Source organism: Perca fluviatilis, chromosome 13 (genome assembly GCF_010015445.1).
Source record: "Perca fluviatilis chromosome 13, GENO_Pfluv_1.0, whole genome shotgun sequence".
Lineage (NCBI taxonomy): Eukaryota > Metazoa > Chordata > Actinopteri > Perciformes > Percidae > Perca > Perca fluviatilis.
The window spans coordinates 386,037-411,921 of NC_053124.1; the positions used below are offsets into that span (position 1 = coordinate 386,037).

General features: G+C 41.6%; 1 protein-coding gene across 13 annotated transcripts in view; it reads right to left on the reverse strand.

Moving 5' to 3' along the window:
* Positions 1–7,181: 7,181 nt before the first annotated feature.
* atat1 (alpha tubulin acetyltransferase 1) overlaps positions 7,182–25,885 on the reverse strand; it is a 35,525-nt gene continuing 16,821 nt past the window's right edge. For 2 of the 13 annotated variants that reach the window (XM_039820585.1, XM_039820590.1), the window contains 7 exons: positions 25,130–25,175; positions 24,680–24,725; positions 21,340–21,414; positions 20,371–20,584; positions 15,357–15,442; positions 10,608–10,745; positions 7,182–8,241 (listed from right to left, as the gene is read on the reverse strand). In XM_039820585.1, coding sequence (XP_039676519.1) covers positions 7,938–8,241; positions 10,608–10,745; positions 15,357–15,442; positions 20,371–20,584; positions 21,340–21,414; positions 24,680–24,725; positions 25,130–25,175 — 909 coding nt within the window. In that variant the 3' untranslated portion in view covers positions 7,182–7,937. Of the gene's footprint in view, positions 8,242–10,607; positions 10,746–15,356; positions 15,443–15,801; positions 16,616–17,345; positions 18,491–20,370; positions 20,585–21,339; positions 21,415–24,679; positions 24,726–25,129; positions 25,176–25,885 lie in introns of those variants that run through there. The other 11 variants (XM_039820588.1, XM_039820592.1, XM_039820591.1 and 8 more) reach the window with 11 other exon arrangements.

A 25,885-nucleotide genomic window follows, 5' to 3' on the forward strand; every position in this document is an offset into this window, starting at 1 on the left:
CCAGACCGTTTGTACCAGTATCCAGACCGCTTTTGTACCAGTATCCAGACCGTTTGTACTAGTAACAGACCGCTTTTGTACCAGTATCCAGCCTTTGTACTTTCCAGACTGCTTTTTACTAGTATCAGACCGTTTGTACTAGTATCCAGACCGCTTTTGTACCAGTATCCAGACCGTTTGTACTAGTATCCAGACCGCTTTTGTACAAGTATCCAGACCGCTTGTACTAGTATCAGACCGTTTGTACTAGTATCCAGACTGCTTTGTACTAGTATCCAGACCGCTTGTACTAGTATCCAGACCATTTGTACTAGTATCCAGACCGTTTGTATAGTATCCAGACCGTTTGTACTAGTATCCAGACCGCCTTTGTACTAGTATCCAGACCGCTTGACTAGTATCAGACCGCTTGTACTAGATTATCAGACCTTTGTACTAGTATCCAGACCGCCTTGTACTATAACCTTTTATATATAGCCGCTTGTATAGTATAGACCGCTTGTACTGTATCAGACCGTTTGTATATCACTAATATAACGTATATTATCCGACCTTTTGTCAGTATCAGACCGCTTGTACTAGTATCAGATCCGCTTATTATATCCAGACCGTTTGTACTAGTATCCAGACCGCTTGTACTAGTATCCAGACCGCTTGTACTAGTATCCAGACCGCTTGTACTAGTATCCAGACCGCCTTTGTACTAGTATCCAGACCGTTTGTACTAGTATCCAGACCGCTTGTACTAGTATCCAGACCGCTTGTACTAGTATCCAGACCGTTTGTACTAGTATCCAGACCGCTTGTACTAGTATCCAGACCGCTTGTACTAGTATCCAGACCGTTTGTACTAGTATCCAGACCGCTTGTACTAGTATCCAGACCGCTTGTACTAGTATCCAGACCGTTTGTACCAGTATCCAGACCGCTTTTGTACCAGTATCCAGACCGTTTGTACTAGTATCCAGACCGCTTTTGTACCAGTATCCAGACCGTTTGTACTAGTATCCAGACTGCTTTTGTACTAGTATCCAGACCGTTTGTACTAGTATCCAGACCGCTTTTGTACCAGTATCCAGACCGTTTGTACTAGTATCCAGACCGTTTGTACTAGTATCCAGACCGCTTTTGTACCAGTATCCAGACCGTTTGTACTAGTATCCAGACCGCTTTTGTACCAGTATCCAGACCGTTTGTACTAGTATCCAGACCGCTTTTGTACCAGTATCCAGACCGTTTGTACTAGTATCCAGACTGCTTTTGTACTAGTATCCAGACCGTTTGTACTAGTATCCAGACCGTTTGTACTAGTATCCAGACTGCCTTTGTACTAGTATCCAGACCGTTTGTACTAGTATCCAGACTGCTTTTGTACCAGTATCCAGACCAGTTTTACCGGAATCCAGAACAGCATCAGTGGGTTGAAGAACGCGCCGCGGAGTACTGGCCCTTTAATTAGTTGTGGCACCATGATAGCCCCACAGCAGCATGTATGAGACTGCAGACCGGTCCAGCGATTTACAGGACAGGCTGCCCTCAGACCCCGGCGGAGGCACCCACTCGCGCACACACACAGCGGCCCTCACGAGACACCCAACGCCAGCAGCCCAGGCATACATCTACCCACACGGGGACATCCACAACCAAGACAGGGTCAGCTCACACTGACGACCTAGGGCAGTGGCAAAAACGTACAGCACGCCAACCCGGACACGTCTCCACACACCCAGCAGGAGAAGACACAGAAACAGAAGGAGTCCACACACAGGCTTAAATAATGCCCCCCCCTCCCCTCCCAAACAAGAGGAATGAGCCCCAGGTATGCTGATCCGCGCTCCCGTGTGCAGGTAAGAGGGAGGGGAAAAAACCTCATCCTGTCACACAAGCAGTGGCTCCTAGGCTGTGGAATGACTTGCCTCTCTCGCTCTCTCGTTTGTTGAGAAATGTAAAAGACGTGTTTGTTTGATTTCTGAGGAGGAAGGAGAGGCTGGGGTCGACTTGAAAGATTAAGCAAAAAGTTTAATGAACAACACGATGAAAACAACATGACAAAAACAAATGTTACACTGCAGCTGACAGCGGACTGAAATCATGCTTCTCCATGTGACATGACAAACAATACACTGTAAACAGCGGACTGCAAAACATGCTTCCCCTGTCGGGTCACAGTTCACAGTCCCGAAATCACCTCTGTTTCCGAATTATATTCCTGTGGATTTGTGGGTCTCGGATTAAGGACACACCCCTGATTTCAGGTTTACTCCAGGTCACAGACAAAGGTTGTTTATCATGGTAGTGCCAGTTCTATTCAAGTTTACAGAGATATGCATTTCCTTTGTTCTAATCAAGTCTGGCCCAGCAGGGAGTGGCTCCCCAAAAAGCAGGAACAACAGTTACCTTTTCTGTGAGGACAATGTCTGCTCCAGTATGCTAAATGTCAGACATGACCTGATGATTCTTTAGAAAGTAGAGATGGTGTGAGCCAGACAAATGCTAATTAGTGTAGTTATTTGATTAGATCTAGCTGCAGGCTGCATAAGACCAAAAGTACATTGTTTTCAAAACATAAGCATGGTTTTAACTTTTTACAACCTAACACTATGTTGTGTGGATTCTGTCGAATCTTGTAAAAAGCAGCTGAAGACTCTGCTGTTCAAGCGGGCTTTTACTTAGTCAAGGGTTTTTTTCTGGTTGTTTGTTATGTTTTCTATTTGTATTTCAGTTTGCTTGTATTGTGACTTCTTGTGTTGTATTGCATTTTATTGTGAAGCACTTTGTGATTTTTATCTGTGAAAGGTGCTATACAAATAAACTTTACTTACTTACATACTTAAAGACGTGACTGCATCGTCAGTACCGTGCACCTTTATTAAACTTCCCCCGGTTACATGCGTTCCATACAAAGGTTCCTACCCAAGTATTTCAACTAACACTACATCCCGCTTTCTGACTAAAAGATTCAAACAAGTCAAACCAGGTTTTAAACTAAGACATGTGGCTTCCCATTAATCTCTTATTTCTTAAAGTAGTCTTTTAACATACTGTCAGTAACAGCCTCACTGAAAACATCAAATCATTTCAAACGTCAACAACAGTCAACAATCCTGAACAAATTTTGTTAAGACCATTACGCAAAAGAATATTTTCAAAGTTGACATCTTTCAACAACATTCAACACTTTTCAATTGACATATTGCCTTCTCTTCTAGGCGGCTCCCAGGACAACAGCTTCAAGCTCAGTTTAATAGTGGTCGTAATAAGCAAGTCTCAGTTTCACCTGGAAAGAGAAGACTTGGAGCTGCAGGTTTGATAGGTCGAGTTGCAGCAAGAAAGCCATTGCTAAGACGTCAGAATAAGAAAAAGAGGCTTGCCTGGGCCAAGAAACATCGTCAATGGACTACTGAAGACTGGAAGAAGGTGTTATGGACTGATGAATCAAAATTTGAAATCTTCGGTTCATCACCCAGGATTTTTGTACGCTGTCGAGTAGGTGAAAGGATGGTTCCTCAGTGTGTGACATCAATTGTTAAACATGGAGGAGGAAGCGTGATGGTCTGGGGCTGTTTTGCTGGATCCAGGGTCGGTGATTTGTACAGAGTGAAAGGCACCCTGAACAAAAATGGCTACCACAGCATTTTGCAGCGCCATGCAGTACCCTCTGGTATGCGCCTAGTTGGTCAGGGGTTCATCCTACAGCAAGATAATGACCCAAAACATAAGTCCAAGCTATGCCAGAACTACCGTAGCAAAAAAGAACAAGATGGTATGCTTAAAAACATGGAGTGGCCAGCACAGTCACCAGACTTAAACCCCATTGAGCTGGTTTGGGATGAACTGGACAGAAAAGTGAAAGCAAAGCAACCTACAAGTGCCACACATTTATGGGAACTTCTGCAACAGAGTTGGGAAGAACTTTTTTTTTTCTGAAGAATATTTGATTTCCATTATAGAAAGAATGCCACGAGTGTGTTCAGCTGTTATATCTGCCAAAGGGGGCTACTTTGATGAGTCAAAAATTTTGGTTTATAAATTGATTCCATTGTTTCTTTTTTAACAAAAATTGTTCATTAGTTCTATTCTTTCATTTCAGAGTACAATAAGACATTGAACTGCATGAATTTCAATAAAAACCTGGAAAATTGGGGTGTTCTAAAACTTTTGACCAGTAGTGTAAATGCACTGTAAAACATCCCAGTATGCACTGTGCCTGACCTGTGCTGTGGCTCTGGTGACGATGGCGTCTTCAGAACTGAACTTAAATAGGGAGAGGAACTTGAGTCCAAATGTTCCTCCCACTTTGTAAATGTTGTTTTTCAGTTTTGTTTCTGTAGGCGGTCTCTCTGACGCGATCCTCATTTCTCTCGGTGAAAACCACCAAAACAATGCCGGGATTCAAGGACCAGTGGGGATGAGTGTATGAAAAGATACTGGGTAAACTTGTGTCTACTATGAAAGGAGTAGCGTGTGTAGTGTTTGTTTCAACAAAATGTCTTCTTCTGTGGTTTCCATTCCATTCGAAAGCTTCCGGTCACCACTTTAAACATTCTAGTAATTGTGCTGTAACTCCATCAGCTGATAGACTGCATCTCAGTCAAGTCCTCTGGGGTAAACAGAGCCTCCATCCTGCGCGGTAGCATTAGTGTTGGCAATCACAGAATATCGACTTGCTTATTGATTATATAAGCACTGGTGCATTTCCTCGTAGCACCAAAATGACAAAAAAATCTCTAACATGCCTGAGGACTCCGTCCTCCTCTAAAATAACTGCACAGCAGATCTCAACTAGAGGAAATTACTTCATAAGGGATTATGGGTAATGCATATTTGATAAGCAGCAGTTCCTCATGCTTGGAAGATCAAGTTAAAGGGTCAGTTTAACAAACATAGAAAAAGTTTTGACTTTACCAAGTGATGTGTTGCCATGGCCATGTGGGAGTTTTATGTGTTAAGATTTGGAATATATGCCTCGTAAACGCCTCCAGCCCAATACACTGGAAGTGCTATTTCTGTGTGCCAGTATGGTTATGTGGAAAATGTTTTTTTCTCATGCCTGCACTTTGTCGTGTTACCAACTGATACAAACACCAAGGGGGATGACTCACGCTATTCACAGGTCCTATAACTTTAATTTACAAGCTCAGCTTCACTTGTACATGGCCAGTGAGAATCTAAACCTGCCAAATACAAAAGGCTGTAGCAAACATCCTCCTCTCTGGTCCACGTCACACCATCTGTTACACTTTCAGTCTCTCATCAAAGGCATTATGTTGTAGCACTTACCAAAAGTGATGGAAGTACTGTAGGCAGTGTTGTAGTCAAGACCACGTAAACCAAGACCAAGACCAGAATGTATCGAGACCGAGACCAGACCAAGACCAAACAAGTGAAACATACAGTATATACACAACTAGAATATGTAATATAATAGCTAATATTCACTAAATCCCTTTGGGTGGGGGTGAAGAGATTCCTGGAGAGTTTTGGTACAGAAGCAGATTGATAACGTTAGCGTCTCTTACACTTAGCTTACCTTTCTTTATGCTTCCTTACTTAGTGCAGATACAATTTTTAGGTGGTCCCAGCTGTATCGGTTAGCATTACATTGCAGAATTTATACACTGCTGTGCGTTTTCTTTTAGCCGTTTTGCAAATAAACTCTTTAAAAAAATATAATAAATAAAATGTAATTATTAAAATGGTATGACCGAGGATTTGGCTGACATCTCCGGGACAGCCAGAGCTTCTCCTGTCACCTACAATCACTTTAGGAGTGTGTGTTAGGGGGGGGAGAAAAGGGGTAACACATTTAAAACTAGTAATGAGTCTGAAAAGTTATTGGTTGCATTTGAAGCATGAAGTTTTATCTCCAATCACAGTAATGATATCAACACATAAAGACGATACACAGACAGTTTAGTGATATCCCTGCGTTGTGATCTTGTCCGGTCTTGAAACAAATACATCCTCTTCATCCGAGACTGTGGTGAAAATGTGAAAATGAATGATTGACTGTGAGACCTGACCTTCAAAAAGTGGTGTTGAACGTCTTGAGCACAACACTGACTGTATCTGTGTAAAGAATGAAGAGGGAAGTTAAAACCCTGCCTACTTTCACACCTGACTAATCACTGTGTAAAGTTCTTGTGATTGTTCATCCGCCTTTTTTTGGAAGTGTCATGGTCACAGCAAGTCATTTGGATCAGTTGTCAAGCATCAACAGGGCAGGCCTTATTTAATGAGCCTGCCAGAGGGCAGACCCTGGGGCCCAGGTGTATAAATGACTAGTGCAGTGGTCGTTTAAAATGTTTGGAACAGGCCGATTGCTTGGCCTCCTGTATTGCTGCTTGCAGCTTTCTCCAGAACCATTGTACACCAAAATAACTTACAGAAGGCCCCAGAGATTTGGCGTGTTGCTTAATTTTTTTCTTGTAGCTGTCACACATTCATGTAACGCATTTGGTAGGTGGTGTGGCCCGGGCGGGGAAAGCGAGGAGCCCAGTGTAGTGCCAAAAAGGGATCATCTGCCAAAAACGGTATTGGTGTCTGTAGGAGCATGCACAGCCTGTTAAAGCTGTATCACCCAGCACAAGCCTCATTTCCACTCCCACAAGCAAATCATCCGGTGTAGATTTAGCAGCGGGTCAATGCAGGCCTCCGGGGACTGGAGACATTTATCTGCATGTCTGGCAGAACAGAAAATTGGCAAACCTTCCCTTTAGTTACCAGCTAATGCTAACAGTAGCTAGCTAGCTTGGTTGGCAGAACACTGAACATAAGACTTTTTTTTTTGGCGACCAAAATGTTCCAGTTAACTTTGCTGAAGTGAAAACCCACAGTGAGAGGGTCAAAGTTTGAGATGAAAACACGGAGCCTACAGCCAAAAAAAAGTTGAGGTTTATTTTCATGTCCCCAGTGTTAGCATGGTTAGCATTGCTACCTCTGTTCTGATTTACAGGTCCTAAAGCATCCCCTGCTTTATCGTCTATTTTAGAATAAATTGGACCATCATTTACTAAATGAACATCATGCTGTACTGAAGAAGACTTGAAACTAGAGATTGAGACCATAAACTCATTATGAAAATGTTTACTGAGGTAATAAATCAAGAGAGAAGTAGGCTCATTTTTTCATAGAGTTCTATAGAAACAGACTTCTTCTTGGAGCCAGTGGAGTCGCCCCCTGCTGGAAATCAGATAGAATACAGCTTTAAGGAGCTTCAGCATTGGCTTCACTTTTCAGGTCCGGAAGCTTCGTCCATTATTTTTACAGTCTATGGGTAAAATCCTTCATGTCCATAATCACTGCTCCCTCTCGTGGATAGATAAACCATTGCAACTGATTTCCAAGTCGGCCCCGCGTTCACTACTTCATCAGTGGGGGATTTAATTTGAGCCAATGTCAGAACATGGTCCCACCGGGGACCAGTCACAGTCCTGCCTGAGCCCCAGCACGGAGGCATGAGGAATTATAGATGGCTATATCTGTAAATTAGCACAACTGAATTGGTTGCAACTTTAGTTTTATCTATTTGACCTCAATACTGCTGCCTTAATACACCTTTAAACCAATGTTTTCCATTGGGTACAGATATTGGTGTCTGATGGCTCTTGTCGTGAAACACCTTGATATTTGGTTCCTGGCACCAGTTAGGTCAACTAGTTAAAGTGAAGTTTTTAAATTAGACCTCCCATCAACACACACACACACACACACACACACACACACACACACACACACACACACACACACACACACACACACACACACACACACACACACACACACACACACACACACACACACACACACAAAAAGAATTCCTGCCTTGGCACATGTTTGTGTTCTGAAAGCATTGAATGGTTCCAGAATTCAACACAGATTTCCATTTTTAGCAACAACTAAATAATGTCTAAACTTTGATGACAACTAGTTCCTGATCACCAGGGCCGGGTGCTCCTGCTATCTTGCTTCTTCTTCACCCACTGGGCGGTGTAGCAGTTCTCCCCTACAGTCCACGACCAGCCTCGTCTGTTTCTGTCGCTCTCCTTCTCCGACACGTGTCCCTGGCTGACCAACGTGCCTCGTGCTGGAGGCTGTCCACTGTCCAACACCCTCTTCTCCTCTTCAGCACCACAGGCTTCAGCATCTGAACCCAGGGGTGTCTCTCTGCTGTCTGAGGACCTCTTGCTGCAGAGGCCATCCTTGGATGCAAACAGAGGTGGAAGTGTGAGAGGCTGGGACCTTGGTGAAGAGGGGTGACAGTACAGGGTCAGTAGAGGGCAAACATGTTGGCTAAAAGTTGACATAAAAATGTATTGCATATTAACCCTATGTGCAGACAAATGTGACTGAAACACACTGCAGAAAGCAACTCAACACCCAACAACATTTGGTGCGACTTGCAATTTTGACCAATCATCCCAACTTTTCCGCAAATTTGACCAATATCCGGAGTTTCCCGTGACTTCAACCAATCCCAGCAGTCCCATGTGCCAGACGTTACGTCAGTATGTGACTCTGAGAGCCACTGACCAAGCGGGAGTGAGAACAGGCTGACCTAACACGTACGTCGCCAAATTCATTGTTTCTGATATGAAGACGAGACGTGTGTGACTCGAATATCTCACAAAACATACAGCGAAAGACCGTGCAAAACTTTTCAGACCGTCCTGCCAACATTTTAACATCAATGTACGCTGTAAACATTTTTCACTCTAAAGTCGCTGAAAGCTGCTGCTGTTTCAATCCTGTCAGCTCTCTAGTGCTCAGTTCCCCCCCCCGACTGACGCACACACGCGCGCGCAGACAGACAGACACACACACACGGTGGAGGCAGGAAAAAACGGAGATGAGACGACACGATGACCTAAATTGAGGGCGCATTGGATAGTCCTTCAACCAATCAGACCAACGATCCGGGTGATGCTGCGCTTCCGTATATTGAATGTAAACAAGAAGCTGCTCGCCGTCGCTGCGCTATCTTCATCGCGTAAAGCCCGCCTCAGCGGTTGGGATTGGTGTAGAGCCCGCCTCAGCGGTTGGGATTGGTGCCTCGATTTTGGGGACATTGGAAATGGGTTTGAATGGGTTCTTGGCCAGACTGACTTGCAGAGCTAATCTCAAATTTGCTGGAAGTTGGTCAGGGTTTACCCAGGCTAGCATCCTGAGCCTTTTTGGTAAGGTTACTAGGAACACTCAGCCCAGAGTAGTTTTATTCTCTCCGAAACAAGTTTCCTTTTTATTTTTAAAGAACTATACAAAAAAACCTGCAACTTTTTCTGTCTCCCGCAGCTTCGTTGCAATAAACCTACAAAAGACATTGCAACAATGTTTGAACCATTTATCGATTAACGTTACTTTAAGCCATTACTTTTAGCTAACTATTTCATTTAGTTAACAGTTTCTCCATTACTTGTGATTACAGCTAATCATTTGAACTGTCTAGTCATTACTTGTGGCTAAACTGTGCTCACTTGCTAACTAGTTTTCACACACTTGGGTGTTCAGGTGTTACAGTTGACTTCATGTTAATATGTGAATATATTCTTCCAATCAAATCATAATTTCTATTTTTCGAATTATTTGATCTTCTCTATGATCTTTCCGCAAACCCCCTGGCAACTGCAGAAGAACCCCCTGGGATGAAATAACCCCTGGTTGGGAATCACTGCTGTAGCCTACATGTCCTAGGCAGACAGTGTGTTGTTAGTGGTATTAGTAAAATTAAGGACCACACCAGTATCTAAACAGACCAAAGTGGTACTTGCAGGTACATTTATGTATGTGGTGAATGTTAGTTTTGTGGCTCATTCAACAACCTAAGGTGCAGGACAAGGCGTTAGTTCATTAGATAAGTTCAGGGGCTGATGTCTACACTGCTGCTGGTCTATTTTGGGGGTGTTGTCTTCCACTATGAGACAGAAGAGGTTAGAAAAGAAGCAAGTGTCGTGGAAGATGCCCCACATCTGTTGCTTCGGGCCATTATTGAGCTGATCTCATGTAGTCGGATTCTGGCATGAGAGGTTTAAAACAGTCTACATGCTGCCTTATTTGTTGGTTGCTTGTAATAAAAACATGAACTCTTGTCATGTGTAGACTGGAACATGCTTATCCAGGCTGGACATAACTGAACGTGCACAGCTGTCAATCAGAAACATTCATATGGCTGATTCTTTCACACTTGTACTGAAGGTGTGTGCGCCACCTCCTACGCAAGTATGGCGTCAGTATTATGTCATATCATGTGAGCACGATAAAACATGCTTACGATTAAATTACATTATTTCACACAAAGAGTTTCTTCTGTCTTCTGTCTACAACCTACATTTACCCACAACCACTTTTCTATGGAGACCCACGGTAACATTCACATGTTTCTGCACAGATACTTCAATATAATTTCAGCTTCAAGTGTTTGGCCTCACCAGACAAAAGACAGCATTGGCTGTTTGTTCAGGCTCCTTTTCCCACAGTATGATGCGTTTTAGCTACATATGTCTGCACAGAGGGGGAGTTACTAAACCTCCTCATTGTCTTCTTTCATTCTTGTTACTTCCCTGAAAATCAACAGTTAAATGTCCAAGTGTCTGGTGCAGTAGTGTAAATACCTGCTTTGTGGTCTGTGACTACTGGCCAACCTGTGTGTGTCTGTGTATCCCAGTGCGTGTGGCTGATCCCCCACTGGTCTCAGACCTGAGGAGGCACAAGGTACTACCACATGAGGAAGGAGAGCAGGGCTCTTCTTTCTATGAAAAAAACATGTTCACCTTGGTAAAATGTTTCTGCTGAAACCCAGATTAATAGCAAGATATATCTGATTACGAAAGCTCATTAAATAGATATAAAATAATGTGTATGGTAGTAAACACTCAAGCAAAAACATGAAACCTCAGTTTTTTGTCGAATGACTGCAGACACACATCTTTGCCCTGGCAGCACATAGGATCGATACAATCACCACAGTTTTCCCAAGAATATCACCAATTTAGTTTCAGACCAAATGTCTCCCCTTCTGCTCCAGAGTATGGTGTTGAAGAATGGCCAGAAAGTGTTTTTGCAGAACATTATGTCACAGTGAAGTTGACCTCTGACCTTTTCTTTTTTATACTAACGATTTTGATTTGTTTTTTTAAAACAACATACAAAACATACACTTTACAACATGAACCTATCCCCTCCCCACCGAGGAAGCCAACTCCTGGATTAACGGCACCCCTTCATTCTTCCATCCTCTTAAAAGAATCTGTCTGGCTATCATTAAACTAGGCTGGACCCAGCTTATTATGTGTTTATCCATCCCGTTTAGGATTGACCCATCTGACAGAACAAATCATCTTGGGTTGAATGAAACCTGGGTCCCTGCAATCTGACATAGGTTATCATGTATCCTGGTCCAAAACTCCTGGACCTTATCACAGGACCATAGGACATGAAGTAATTGACCGTCCTCTGTCTTACATTTCCAACAATTTGGTGTGTCTTTTATAAAAAGTCTAAAGAAGGGAGGGAGTCCAATAAAAGCGATGCATAATCTTGAACTTCATGAGGCACACCCTGACATCCCGTGACATAGTGTTAATAGTCCTACAGATTCTGTCCCACTCCTCATCATCCAGTGTAATACTCATATCCCTTTCCCATGTCTTTTTGAGGGCTGTCCAGGCTCCACCCCCAGGTTCAGCAGAAGCATAGAATAATACCCAGAAGCTTCATTACCTTTTCCATATTTCACTAACACCTTATCTAAACATTCTGGTGCCTTCAGGGCTGAGGAACTGGATCCAAATATCGTCACTAACAGATGGTGAAGTTGCAAATATCTAAAAAGTTTAGACATAGGGATTCCAAATTGCTGTACCACATCCTCAAAGGATTTCAATATGCCACCGAGATACAGATCCCCCAGTGTGACAATTCCCTTTTCCAACCAATCCCTCCAAAAAAGGGCAGATCTAACAATACATAACTTTGGATTTTGCCGAATACTTTATGAGATATTTAGATATGGATCCAGTTCAAACAGCCGGGCCACTTTGGTCCAAACGATATTTAAGTGAGAGATTATCAAATGGCTTCACCAGCAGTTTGACAGACAGGCTTTGTAAGGGCAATAATGGGGCAAAAGTACCAGTGGGCCAGATGCCTTAAGTTAAAGGTATAGTAGTAATACAATATCTTTGGTGGACCCAAACCTTCTCTATCAATCCGTCTTTGCAATATATTGAAATGTAGCCACACACAAAAAGTGTATTGGATTAACATCACTTACTATACCTATATACATTTGTTTGAAAAGTTGTCATAATTAGCGTAGTAATTTTAAGCTACAAAAATGCGTTTTGTAAGGTCACAGTGACCTTGACCTTTGACCACCAATAATCAGTTCATCCTTGAGTCCAAGTCAACATTTGTGCCAAACTTGAAGAGATTCCCTCCATGGGGGTCCTGAGATATTGCGTTTATAAGAATGGGATGGATGGACGTACGGACAACCCAGAAACATAATGACCAGCCACGGCTGTCGTAATGAAGTGTGTACAGGTGTTCAACAGTGTGCAGGACTCTTTGGTATCTTCACACAAGTACAACAAATATTTCATTTGGACCTGTTCTATACCAAATAATTACAATTATTATGTGGTTGGTTTTAATGTGGGTATGGAAATAGAGCATGGAAAGGCCCATTTTGCAATTTGACCATGTAATATTAAACCATGATTACCAGTATAACAAAGATATCAAGTATCCTTTTCAATGTGTCTTTACTTCCATGTGTGAGTCTAACAAGGTCTTTAACTGCCATTAACATCCACATCAGCAGCAAGTGAGCTAAACACTAAACATCCAACAAGCAAAAACAGCTTTTTTTTAACCTGGACCATGCAACAAAAATCTTTGAAATTGGTCCAATATTGGACCACTGAACGCTGTAACTGGCAGGCACAAACAGGGCTGCAATGTAACCCTACAGGACGAATGTTTACTGTCAATGTTGCCCACTAAAAGTTCTGTTTTTGCCACTGACAGACTCATATTAATATTCTAAGTGTGTGACAACATTATGGAAAGGATCCCTACAGAGATAGACCTTTTATTTATTTATTTATTTTTTTACCAGAAACAGCTCCGAAACTGCTATCGCTTAACCCATCAGACCACATTTAAATAAACTTAACAAGCTTTTAGCGCGTATAGAGTAGGGGTGCACCGATATTAGGATCGGATATCGCCCCGATATTGAAAAAATAGCCATCGCAGCACCGGGACCCCTGTTAACTGCGTACCCTTCTGACTCATGGTAGTAACTTTATAACACAACAATTAATAACCCACAACTAACTCTCTTAAAAGGATAAAACAATTCAATTCAATTTTATTTATAGTATCAACACCATAGCATATAACAATTTGTGACTTAACCAGTTTCTAACACTAATCATTTTATATTTACAAATATAGCTACACTGCCCAACGGCATGCTGAGTAACATTATAGCTGCTAGCCTAGCTAGCTAGCCAGGTAGCATAACAGTTTGGTAAGCTGGGACAGACTCCGGTCGGTACTGCACATTCAAGAACCGAGAAGAGAGTTAGTTAGAGGATGAAGAAAGACCGGAGATACACCAGAACAACGTGTGCGCAAGAGAGGAGCTGTCTGTTGTTCCCAAGTTTTTTGTTTCAAAAAAATCGGACATAATTTAGCCACTGTTGTTGCCCGTCGCTCTAACGTTATTGTGCTAACGTTAAAGACCTGTCACTTCAAGCATGCAGCGGCGCAACATTATGAACGCAATCCACCTCCGGTCCCGCTACAGGCCGTTGAGAGAGACGGGTTCAGAGAAATGATTAAAACTCTGGATTTAAGATGTCTTGCCTCGCTGAAATACGTCCGCCAACCTACTAACGTTATTCAAACAGCGAAGGAGGCTGACAGCGGAGCTCCGTTCAGTCCCCCACTACAACCACACTACAACAACCTAACTTACCTGTGGACAAGGCAGTGTTTATACAACTGGCTAGCTTACAACTATTTAGTTTTGAAAGGGAAACAATGTTAAAGTTGTTTGTATGTGTAGGCTATTCATTCGATTTGAGTTTATTTTACTACTTTGCAGTTTGCACAATAAAAATAGTTTAATTTCTGTAACTGTTTGATGGATTCTCCTTCATATAAAGTTATTGTATAATGTCGTGAAGCCAAACCCTTTGTAATAAAAGCTTTTAGTAAACATGATGACATTAACATGTTTTTGTGATATTCTATGTACTCCTGACAGTAGAATAAGCCATTATAAACCTATATAAAGGTGGCCCATTATTGAAGGCCCATTATTGTTATTTATTTAAATTTATTTTAAGAAGTTATTATACTTTCGATTTGAATGCACAATTGCTTTTTAAATAAAAAATAAATAAGAATTCAATACATTACATCTATGTTATTTTGTCTTAGTTAGGAAAGTAATGTTTAGTTAGGAAGGTCTGGTGCCTTTAGTATCTCCCACATGGTGGAAGGAAGGTATAAGGTGGAAGGTATACAGTTTATTATTAATTCAGCAACGGTATCGGGTATCGACAGATACACAAAGCCCTGGCATCGGTATCGGGACTGAAAAAGTCGGATCAGTGCATCCCTAGTATAGAGCCAGCATTTCTACATGTTAATCAGTAAATAATGTGTTTATTTCAACCAAACCAGAGTGGTGACTGTTGACACAGTGGAAAGATGAACCAAGATGGCTTTTGATAGTTTTATTTAGTTTCTGTCCACTTTGAACTAAGTGGAATTTACGATAAAATTACTGTTTATTTAGTCAAGTAAGTTTGGCGATAGCAATTTACAAAAAAGGATCTTACTCTTTATCAAAAAAAGTCTATCTCTGTAGGGATCCTTTCCATAATGTTGTCAGACACAAAGAAAAATAATCTGAGCCTGTCAGAGGTAAAACAAGCACTTTTAGTGGATGTATATTGAAGGTACGCAATTGTCCATTAACTTCTCATTGCAGCTGGTTTCACCGTTGCCAACCGCAGCGATCGCTGCTGTTCACAATGATAGTCAACCTGTCACTGGCTCAGCTCATCCTTCAAGAAGTCCACCATCATTCCTGTGCCCATGAAAACAAGACCAGCCTGCCTGAATGACTACCGCCCAGTGGCACTCACTAGTGATGAAATGTTTGAACTGGTCAAGAACTACATCTGCTCCCCCCCACAACCCCGCATCATACACACATACTGTATATTTAATATTATTACTGTTTTTAATGCATAAATTGAAGAAAATTACAGATTACATTTTACTGAAATTGTATTTAATATGTTAGGCAAATAATTAATTGCTTGATCAATCCTTACCTGGCAATGGTCTGTCCAGCAGTCCAACAGCTCTGCTGTCCATGTGCCGGCTGTACAGGCTGTATCTGGCAACTAGACCCTGTTGGCTACCAGGGAAATGTAACAGCCAACAAGCAGGATGGAAATAAATCCATAACCATACAGAGCAGGGTAAAAAAGAGAGAGGGAAGTAGTACAAGAGGGGATGGAAGTTCAAATTTAAAGGACAGTTAGAAAAAAAGGGGAACAAAAGAAAAATAGACATCATTACAAAACTGAGTAAAACCAAAATATAACATAAATGAGGGAAAACATTGTGTATCAATAAATTCAAACTCATAAAAAATGAAAAATCACAGAATGGAAATAATATTTGGAATAGAAGGTGCAGCCTTATTTTATACCACTCACTCTGTTTTGTCTTATGCTAATTATGGGTCAGCGAAAGAACAAAGGTAGCCAAATATATCTGCTTTTCATTTATTACTTAAAGAACACTTTTGCCCATGCATCACTGTCAACTAAGATACGTACACCAACAACAGTACCTTTTACTGGCATTTTCTTTCTTTATGTAACGAAAATGTAAAGTATTGGAAAAATTTGTCTGAATTGTTTTATCCTATTAACACTGTTATTTATTCAGAACATGTCTGTACAAATCACAGATCAACTATGGTCTGTTAACAGTTGACAAATATGACAAAAGCCGATCTCACGTGGAATTTTGTGACATTTAGTTTAATGGGTTCTACAAAAAGGCAAGCAGGTAAGACAGAGCCATCATGTTCACCTCAACTGGGTTTAAAAAAGACCTAAAGGAGCCTGTCGTTTTCTCCTTATTTCAGTCAAATATTCTAACACTCCCCTTCTCCCCTTCCCCTTCTCTGTAAGTGTGTTTACATGCACATTAGTATTTTGATTATGACCGAGTTTTTGGAGTATCCTGGTTATGTTAAGGTTTTGGGATATTCTTTGTTGTTAGACACAGTGGCTAAGATGGTAAAAAATCAAGACCAACTGCAGGCACATGATCAGAAACAGGGATACTGTTAGGATCATGTATAGGAATAACCTGGTTTTTCATGCTCCATTTAAATGCCATATCCCTGATAACAATAGAATAAGACTCAAAACGAAAATACTAGTGTGCATGTTAACACACTCCATGTCACATAAATAGACTATCAAGTCAAAACAGCCATTCCTTTAAATGTAAGAGGCAACAGTGCCAGTCGGAGGCTGGTCAATGGAAGCCCAGATGAGATCTATTAAGGGAACTATTAAAGTATGGAGTATTCAGAGAAGACAGAGTACATCAAACGGGTAAAAGTGGATAAATGGGGTGGAATGGGAAAACAAAAAAATGAAGGGGAAGAGAAAGAGAGAGAAAAAGATTGTTTAGAATGGACGAACAAAAACATAGGAGAGAGTGAGGGCTGCCTCTTTGTGCTGGACACAATAAATGACTAATGAGAGGAATGTTGCATCCCTCTGCCAAGCTGAGCAAACCTGGCACTGACAGCAGCCTTCTGCATAATGTAAGGTATCACTCTGGCTTCTATGCACAACACTTTCCAAATTTACAACTGGTATTAAAAATAATACATTTAGCATTTTAACATAAATAAATAAGAAAACATGCAAGCAGGTATATCTGGTTTAAAGCACATGGTGTGACTCAGTATCTGAGGTACACTGACTTATGGCAACCAGGAGGCCTATACCATCACTGACTGAGAACTCATCCTCATGGCAGTCATCCAGGATTCATAAAAGCATAGTTAGATTTGTAACTTTCGTTCTATTTCATCCCTACTGACAGCCAGAGGCAGTGCTTAACACAGGATGACTTATATCAACAACATAGCCAAAAGGAATCCTGAGGTCCCACCTCATTAGGATGCAGCAGAGGAACTTGGCCGAAGAACACCCAATGGATAGGGGGTTGCAACATTCACTTTGTAATATCTTGAGAATGTGCTCGATGCCCGTCAGGCTGCAGCACATACAGTATGTCCTCCAAGGGCACCCCTCTCAAGGTTGCCCATGACGTGGAGACACACCTGGCAGTCGCATTTCACACATAGGATTGTTCAGTGGCACAGGCACTGCTTTGAAAGCGCACAGCCTTTCTTAGGACCACCGTCACAGACGAAAAGTTTCCAGTTTCCACATAGACTGCACAGGGCCTGCACTGGGCATAACAGTCTCATATCTTACTTTCCATCTCATAATAGGGGTTCAAACTGTGCCAGTTGGATAGGCTGATTGGAGGTGCGAGCGTGCCACCACTTTAGAGAAGAATGCCTTATTCAACCACTGTGACACCTGAGCCACCAGAGTTCCACCTCAAACAGGATTTCTTTCCACAGACAAGAACCCTTGGGATGCTAGGGGGACACAATCTCAGAGCAACTTTTAAGAAGTGGGACACCAGCTTGTGGCATCCGACTGTGTTATTGTCAACCTTAACCGTCCACCGTCCAGGAGGGTTTGCAGATACTTAAGGATGGTAGGCACAGGGCAATGCACCGAGTCCTCTTTTCGAGTTGTATACCACTCTGAAATATGCTTGCACCTATTCCAATGATGCAGACAGGTAGATGGTGCTCTGGCATGTAGAATATTATTCTCGACAGTCTGTCATCAGCAGGTTGGGTCCTCCAGCAGCCAAACCCACAGCTGAAGGCGGCAAGGGCTGGGATGCCAAATCCAACCCCCAAGCTGAGACAACTGTTCCTTCCTGACGGGGAGGCGCCAGGGCGTACCACAGCAGAGTCTATGCAGCAGCGAGAACCAGGTCCTGGCTGGTTAGAAGGGGGCCACCAGAAAAAAACAGTGGAAAGGCATAAAGCAGCCCTTCTAGCCACGCTTGAGCCAGAAAATCCTGACCAAGAGGGCCTTGAAAGTATATATACCATTCAATATCCAATATGGAGAAACTGCCTGTGGTGAGGCACAGTAGATTAATTTGACGCAGGTGAACCATTCTTCCCTGGCAACAGCATGAAGAACATCTCCTGTGTTAAAAAGTGGTGAATGGCAACACTTTTATAAACTTATTGAGTGCCCTCAGATCCAGGACTGTCGGTAGGCAGCCATGGGTGGATTGTGGCAAAGACAAGAGGGCAGAGGTCGTGGCCATCTTATAGCTAAAGAGGAGCAGATACAGACATTACAGCCATATGAGTACATCATCAGGCGCCACCAAAGAAATGCCACAGATTGACGATTCCTAAAGTCACTTTGAGCGAGAGCACTCTGATGACAGAAAAAAAGCAACAGGGTATTATTTCTCTTTTTATTTTATTTTAATATATTAATAATATTATTCGCTAACACTGAGCACATGCTCCTTCTAGCGACCCACTAAGTTAGCCTGAGTGAGAGCACTCGGCTACCTGTGGGCCAATGTACAATGCTACAGTGAGGGGGGAGCGGGGACATTCTCTTCACTGACACAGTAATGTTACGTTGTCAATAAGTCCAACACCGAACGGACACGCTCTCCTAAGCCTAATGTTACAAGTTACCAATATATTGGCTTGAGCGAAAGCACTCCTGCTACCTTGAAACAGTAGGAAACAATGCATACAGTGAGAAGCGAGGATGGACACTCACTGCACTGACACAGTATCAACATCAACGTAATCAATCCTACTGATTGATGAAGTTGGTGATGAGCGCCCGCCAGTCCAGAAATGAAAGGGGAGGGGGGAATGACATGCAGCAAAGGGCTGCAGGGCGGAGTCGAACCTGGGCCCGTTGCGTCGAGGAGTAAACCTTTCTATCAGTCCTTCCAGAAAAACGTTTTTTTGTGATTTTTGTGGGCAAAAATCCTTGATTATGCTGCACGTTTTCTTAAAAAATGCGATGGAATATGAGGGATATTTATGCAATTTTATGCGATGAAATTCCGGGAACTTGCAAAAATTGCGGGAACTTGCAAAAACTGCGGTTTGATGAAAAAGAGAAGAAAGAGTGATTCCCCCAACACACTGCTTTTTTAAACTTAATTTCCAAAAATATTTTACAGATATTCAATCATTGCAATAAGTAAACAAATAAGATACAAAAATATATACAAATAATATAAAATTAAAGTAAAAAAAAAGTAATAGTCTAAACAGAGGGAAATAAAAGATACAAAAGAGACAGACTTTTAAAAATCGTTAATAATATAGACAGCAGGAGCACTTAAACAAAGAAATTTGAGTAGACATCAGATATTAAGATAGCTTTCTTATTGGATACCAACTTAAGAGACTCAAAGTAATTGTACTGTCAAATTCAACCTCCAACACCTGCTTTTCGATGATGTTCACGTCGCGTAATTACGTCACTTCATAATGTTCCCATGGCAACAGGGGAAAATGGCTGCTCTTGTGTGAAGGAAACGCAAAATTTTTTTCAACTTTCTCCTAAGATATATGTGACTTTTTTGCAACGAAAATGCGGAGATTATGAAATCATGCAAGATTCACATATTTTGCGCGGAAATCGGCAATTTATGCGGCGAAAGTGCGGCATATTTGAAAAAATGCGGCCCCCGCATGAATATGCGGACTTTGGCTGATTATGCATTGAATTATGCGATCGCATAATCGCGTTTTTCTGGAGGGACTGATATATATGGGCGCCTGCTCTACCAACTGAGCTATCCGGGCACCCAGACGTGACTTTGTTGATATTTAAATTCTCGACCTGTGCGAGACGGAAGATATTGAGTGTTAAGCACTGCCTCTGGCGGTCAGTAAGGATAACATAGAACTACCCTGGATGTGTGACATTATTAACTGCAGTGACAACACATCTGCCTGCAAAAACAGTGTTTTGCTTCAGTGTTGGCACCACAGATTCCATTTCCACTTGACTGACTGACAGATCCAATCAAAAAGTGTAAAATGTAGACTTCCATCCTGCAGTTATATGAGACTTTTCTTTTTCTTTTAAAGATGACATATCCAGATACAGATCACATTTCAATACCTGTAAATGTGGTCAGAAGGACTAGATGTGTGTTGTTTCTTACCTGGTGCGTCTTATTCTGCAGCGCTCGATTAGAGGGGACTGTGGGCTCTGGTCCCTGTTGCTCCCAGGGGAGGAAGCTGGAGCGGCTCGTGGGGGCGTTCTGCTGGGGGAGGATTCCACGCTGAGGGACTGGGAGCACTGGGAGGATACCGACCGCTGGGGGGAGTGAGGAGGAGCAAACGGCCAGGGACGAGCCCGCTCTTCCTGACGTACCACTGGACAGGAAAAGTATTCTATATAAAGTATTTCTATGCACACTTGAAATAACTGTTTGAGATGAGAAAAGTGCCAAATGTTACTATTAACAACTAATAAGACTTATTTTAAATGGCCACCTGAGCACTGGTATACACATGAAAAGTACATAGGGGATGTTTTGTATGTATAAAAGAGTACTCCAGCAAATTAATTGTGCACTGCTATAAAGTTGGAGGACTTCCAAGAGACAGATTACAATCTAGAAGGCCAGAAACCGAAGCAGCAGAGGCCAAGATATTCTCATTTTTAGTCCCTAATATGGTCCAAACTATAAAAACACTGGATTTTTGTTTTTTAGTTTCAACATTTGAACATGAGTGTGGGTCTGTGAGACACAAACATCTCTGGCTGTAAATACTAATCTAAATGTTTTCCTTCATATCTAATTGATTGACAGTTGATTATTAGGCTAATCTGCAAAAGCTTGTCCTGTAGGACATGATTTTGTAATGCATGGTTATAAATAAACTCTTTTATCTGTATGGCATAATAGGAACAGAGGCAGAGAAACTAAGCCTAAACATAATACATCATAATTCCCATCTCATTGTAGCTAATCCCCTCAACAAAAACAAACACAACAGAATATTTTAGTTTTTTATACATTTCCATGTGTTGCTTGCACATTACTGTGATTTGTCCAAAAGAGTTTTCAAACACCGAACCATAGTCACAATGTCTATGTCCTTGGCCAACAGAAATTACTGTTTACCTTCCCTCGCCATTAAAGAGTAGGGTTTGATCTCTCCATCTGGCTTTTTTAGGGGAACCTTTCTCAACTGAGCCGCTGTGGAGGAGAACACACTCAGAGCAGGGCCAAAAACACACATACTGTCCTTCACAAGCTACATTTTAACAGCATTTCCTCTGCAAGTACAATACAATTAAAGTGGTGAAGGCTGGAATACTGGGTATAATATGCAAGGTTTTACTAAAAAACAACATATAGACTAATTAAAAAATAATCCCTCTCAATCATCACTAGAAATAGCTGTAACAACAGCAGGACAGGTAGTGCCCAACAGTGTAGGCAGAGATTACAGCTACAAATTTGTGAAGAGAGTGAGTGGATAATATGGATACAGGAGAAATCAAAAGTTACGTTGTTACTGTAAGTTAGTTCAAATCAATAGGGGTTTATAATTCTATTAGCAACTGTTTTGTTGCTTTTATACTACTCTTTCATTTTTGAATCTGAATAATAAACCCAAGGAACAAGTTTCATTTTTTCAGAAATACTTTTCAATTGTGTAGAGTTACAGAAGCTAATGGAACAACAACTGAGGTGATGTCAGGACTTCAAGCTTTTACTTTCTAGTAACCCATACTAAAATCACACATTTTCTATACTGTTTATCCTATTTTCTGTTTTAGAAAGAACTTCTAAAATCTGGATCAATGGCACTTTTTCCCGTTTTGTGCTGGTTCAAACTCCAGACAACAAGTAGTAAGTGCAGGTACATTAGCTTTAAATAAGCAAAGCTACAAAGAGACAAATGAAAGTGCAGGTTCAAGATTTTTTTTTTTCACTATAATTCCATCCATAAGTTACATAATGACAGAATTTGTGAATATTTGGTCATGGCTTTCACGCTTTATCTAATAAAACATCTAAAAGCAGACAGACAGAGTCTTATCAAATGGGGGTCTGTGGTCTGATTTGTGTTAGTTTAGGGGTCCTTGATGTGAAAACTTTTGGGAACCACTGAGCGTCACATTTAACTGGCAGACATTTCTACCACTTTCACACTGAGGGCTCAACCAGGGTTGAATCAGGGTTGACTTTGCATTTGAAAGGGTTAACCTGCATTGACCGACTCGGCTACACAACCCAGGTCAAGAGGTGGGTACGACGCGGGTTGATTTCAATGTGAATTGCAAAAAACAGGGCTAACAACCGGGGGGTGGAGAAATGATGTCGCTCAGTGGAGCCTGGACAGCCCTCAAGAAAAATACATGGGGAAGGGATCCAAGTAGTACACTGGTTGATGAGGAATGGGACAGAATCTGTAGGAATATTAAAACTATGTGACGCGATGTCAGGGTGTGCCTCATTCAGTTCAACATTATGCATCGCTTCAATTGGACTCCCTCCAGATTGTTTCGAATTGGTCTGAAAGACACCACATTGTTGGAAATGTAAGACAAATGGTCCTGTGATAAGGTCCAGGAATGTTGGACTGGGATAAATAATAACATATAGAGTGTAGACCTACTCTATCTGTAAAGTGCCTTGAGATAACTATTGTTATGATTTGATACTATAAATAAAATTGAATTGAATAACAACCTATGTTGGATTGCAGGGACCCAGGTTCTATTCAGCCCAAGATTATTTGTTCTGGGAGATGGGTCAAATGGGTCAAACCTAAGGGTCCAGACTAGTTTACTGATAGCCAGACAGATTATTTTAAGGGGATGGAAGAATCAAGGGGTGCCATCAATCCAGGAGTGGGCTTGTGAGATGGCTAGAGTGGCATTTAAATTTCATATTAATGGTTTGCCAGATTGGATGTCTATACTACAAAATGGGGAATGTACCTGACCTTTCTGGAGGGCTCCTAAAAAGCTTTGTGCTGAGCGACACCAATTCTTTCTGCATTGCGCTCCTGGGTTGTTACCCAGGTCCTATCTGAATTGTCATGACCAGGGATCAACCCATGTTTACTGACTTGATTTGAGTTGAGAAAATTAGGGTTGAACACTGGTCAGATAACCCTGGTCTGACCCTGGTGATTGGTGTGAAAGAGGTATTTGAGACATTGGAGGGTCAGGAAACAGGCAGGTATTCTCCTGTCAGTCAGGTCTGTGCGGGCTTGAGGTGGTCTACTGGTTGTGGTTCTCTGGGTTTAATATTTGATAGAGATGCACCGATTACAACTTTCTAGGCCGATTCCGATTTTCTTTTGAGTTAGGCCAGCCGATACTGATTTTAGCCGATTCCGATTTCATTTTTTCTAACCACTTGACAGCACAGACAAATATTTATTTTCTTTAATAGAACATTTTACATAGAAAATTTTTTGAATAGATAATTGATTGCTATAAAATAGAACTATATAAATTACTCCTGGTGTGGGAAATTCACACACATCTAAAGTACAATGTTAGAACCATTTCCTTCTTTTCACAGCCAATATCCAAGATATTATGTTAAAGATATTTCTCAAAACACACACGCAGGCCTGTTTGAATGTCACCAGTAACGTTACCTGAAAACATGAACGTCACCACTCATTTTACACACACAGTTTAGCAACAAACTAAACGCTGGGGGAAGATTACTACGTTTTTAATGTTGGTTTTGAGCGGTGTGCACCCCCACTAACCTGGAAAGCGTTTTAAACCGTAACGTTAATACAGCGTGTCGGGGGAATACAGCGTCTGTTGCAGCCGGACGTGAGAGGCAGAGGGACCATCACCGCAGCGTTCACTAATGTTAGCTTCTTGTCTCATCTGGGGTCTGATAAACAGTAAATTCATCAAAGTCAGGGTGCCCAACGCTATTTTCCAATAAACTGTAGCTGTCATATTTCACGGGACCAGCGGTTTTCATGTTCCACTTATTCAGCCTCAGAGGGGAGAATCAGTAGTGGCTGAGATCAGTAGAGCAGACGACTCTCCAGAGCTGTGTATAATTACGACTTTATAACATTTCATAAACAGCTGATTGAGTGGCGGTGCACTGATCTTGCGCGATGTTAATCATGTGGCGCCCGAGTGCATTTGACCGGCATAGAATCGGCATATGTCAGACTGACCTGCCGGTCACCAGTCATGGCCGAGCACGTGAAAATCGGCCAATTCCGGTCACTGGCCGGTCAATCAGTGCATCTCAAATATTTTACATGATATGCAATACATGACATATATTGTGCCTGTAAAGGTAGATAAATACTAGTGATGGTAAACTGAAAGTGAGGAACTGAAACTGGTTGAAATGTTATGAAGAAGAGACCAAGAGCAGCATACATATAACATGGATCTTATTATGGGAAAAAGGAAGGACAACAAGCTGGGGACATATGAGAAAAGAAAAGAGAAGTCCTTACAAAAAGCCGTACATCCCCTGATCCGTCAGAGGAGAGGAGGGCGAGCCTGAGAGAGTTTGGTGAAACAAAAGATTTTGGAAGTGGGAAAAGCAGATCAGCACTCTTGGGTCAAGTGCCCCATTTTTAGACTTACAGACTCTAATGAGGGGGATTTTATTCTTCCACATAGATATGTGCAACAAAAAAGAGAATTTCTTTGTGATGCAAATAGCAAAAAATTAACTTTAAAGATGTAGCATGCAAAATAGGTCATGTAACTGAACTTGATAACATGATTTCACAAAAGTATGTGGTTGTACCAAGAATGCCAAGGTAAGGGTGTCATGTTTGAAGCCACCCATTTGCCCACGCCTCAATGCTCAAATTACCACAGAGAAGAACAACAATTACATAACCCCTTTCACAACATCATATAACAAAGCAGTGGGATCAGAGTACTGGAAAAGTTACCTGATCTGTTGCGGAAGAAGCCCTCATACACCACAAAGTTATTGGCCTGGACAGAATGAAAAAAAAAAAAGACAAGAAAATTAAGATAGCTCATGATAAAGGTTACTGTCAGTAATGTTTCAATGCAGATAGTTGTTTTAGATTAATACAAAGGTTATAACACTGTCAGTTTGTGGCATCCAACAATTATTAAAACAACATAATTGAGATAAAGATTTTTATGAAACACGTGGATCCGACCAAGCAATCTGATTGGTCAACTAAACATTTAGAAATGTGCTCAAACCGGCATGACAGCACAGCTAGAGCAGTTTGAGCACATCAGGCTCATCACAAAAAATAAAATACCATTTCCATGTTAACATTCCAGAGTTAAATCAAAAAATGTTTTTTGAAAAGTTTGTATTCATCATAAAAATAAATCAAGAAACACAGTGGAACACAAATAAACTTCAACATTTATATAAAGCAATTCATCGGATGAAATGAGTTAGTCTTATTATACAAAGCTCTAGAGTTATTGCAAATGCTTGGATCAGCTGTGTAGTCTATATCAACGATGTTCCACGTCTGGGATTGCCCTCGTTCTGCCGGATGTCACTCTTTTTGGATGTCTGTTTCCGGATGTCCCTTTACCTTCCGCTTCCTTTATGTTGGAGTTCTAACCTCCGGTGGATTTGTGAGGACTATAGTTAACTGCTCCTCAGATCTCTGCAAGGTAAATCCAGACAGCTAGCTAGACTACCTGTCCAATCT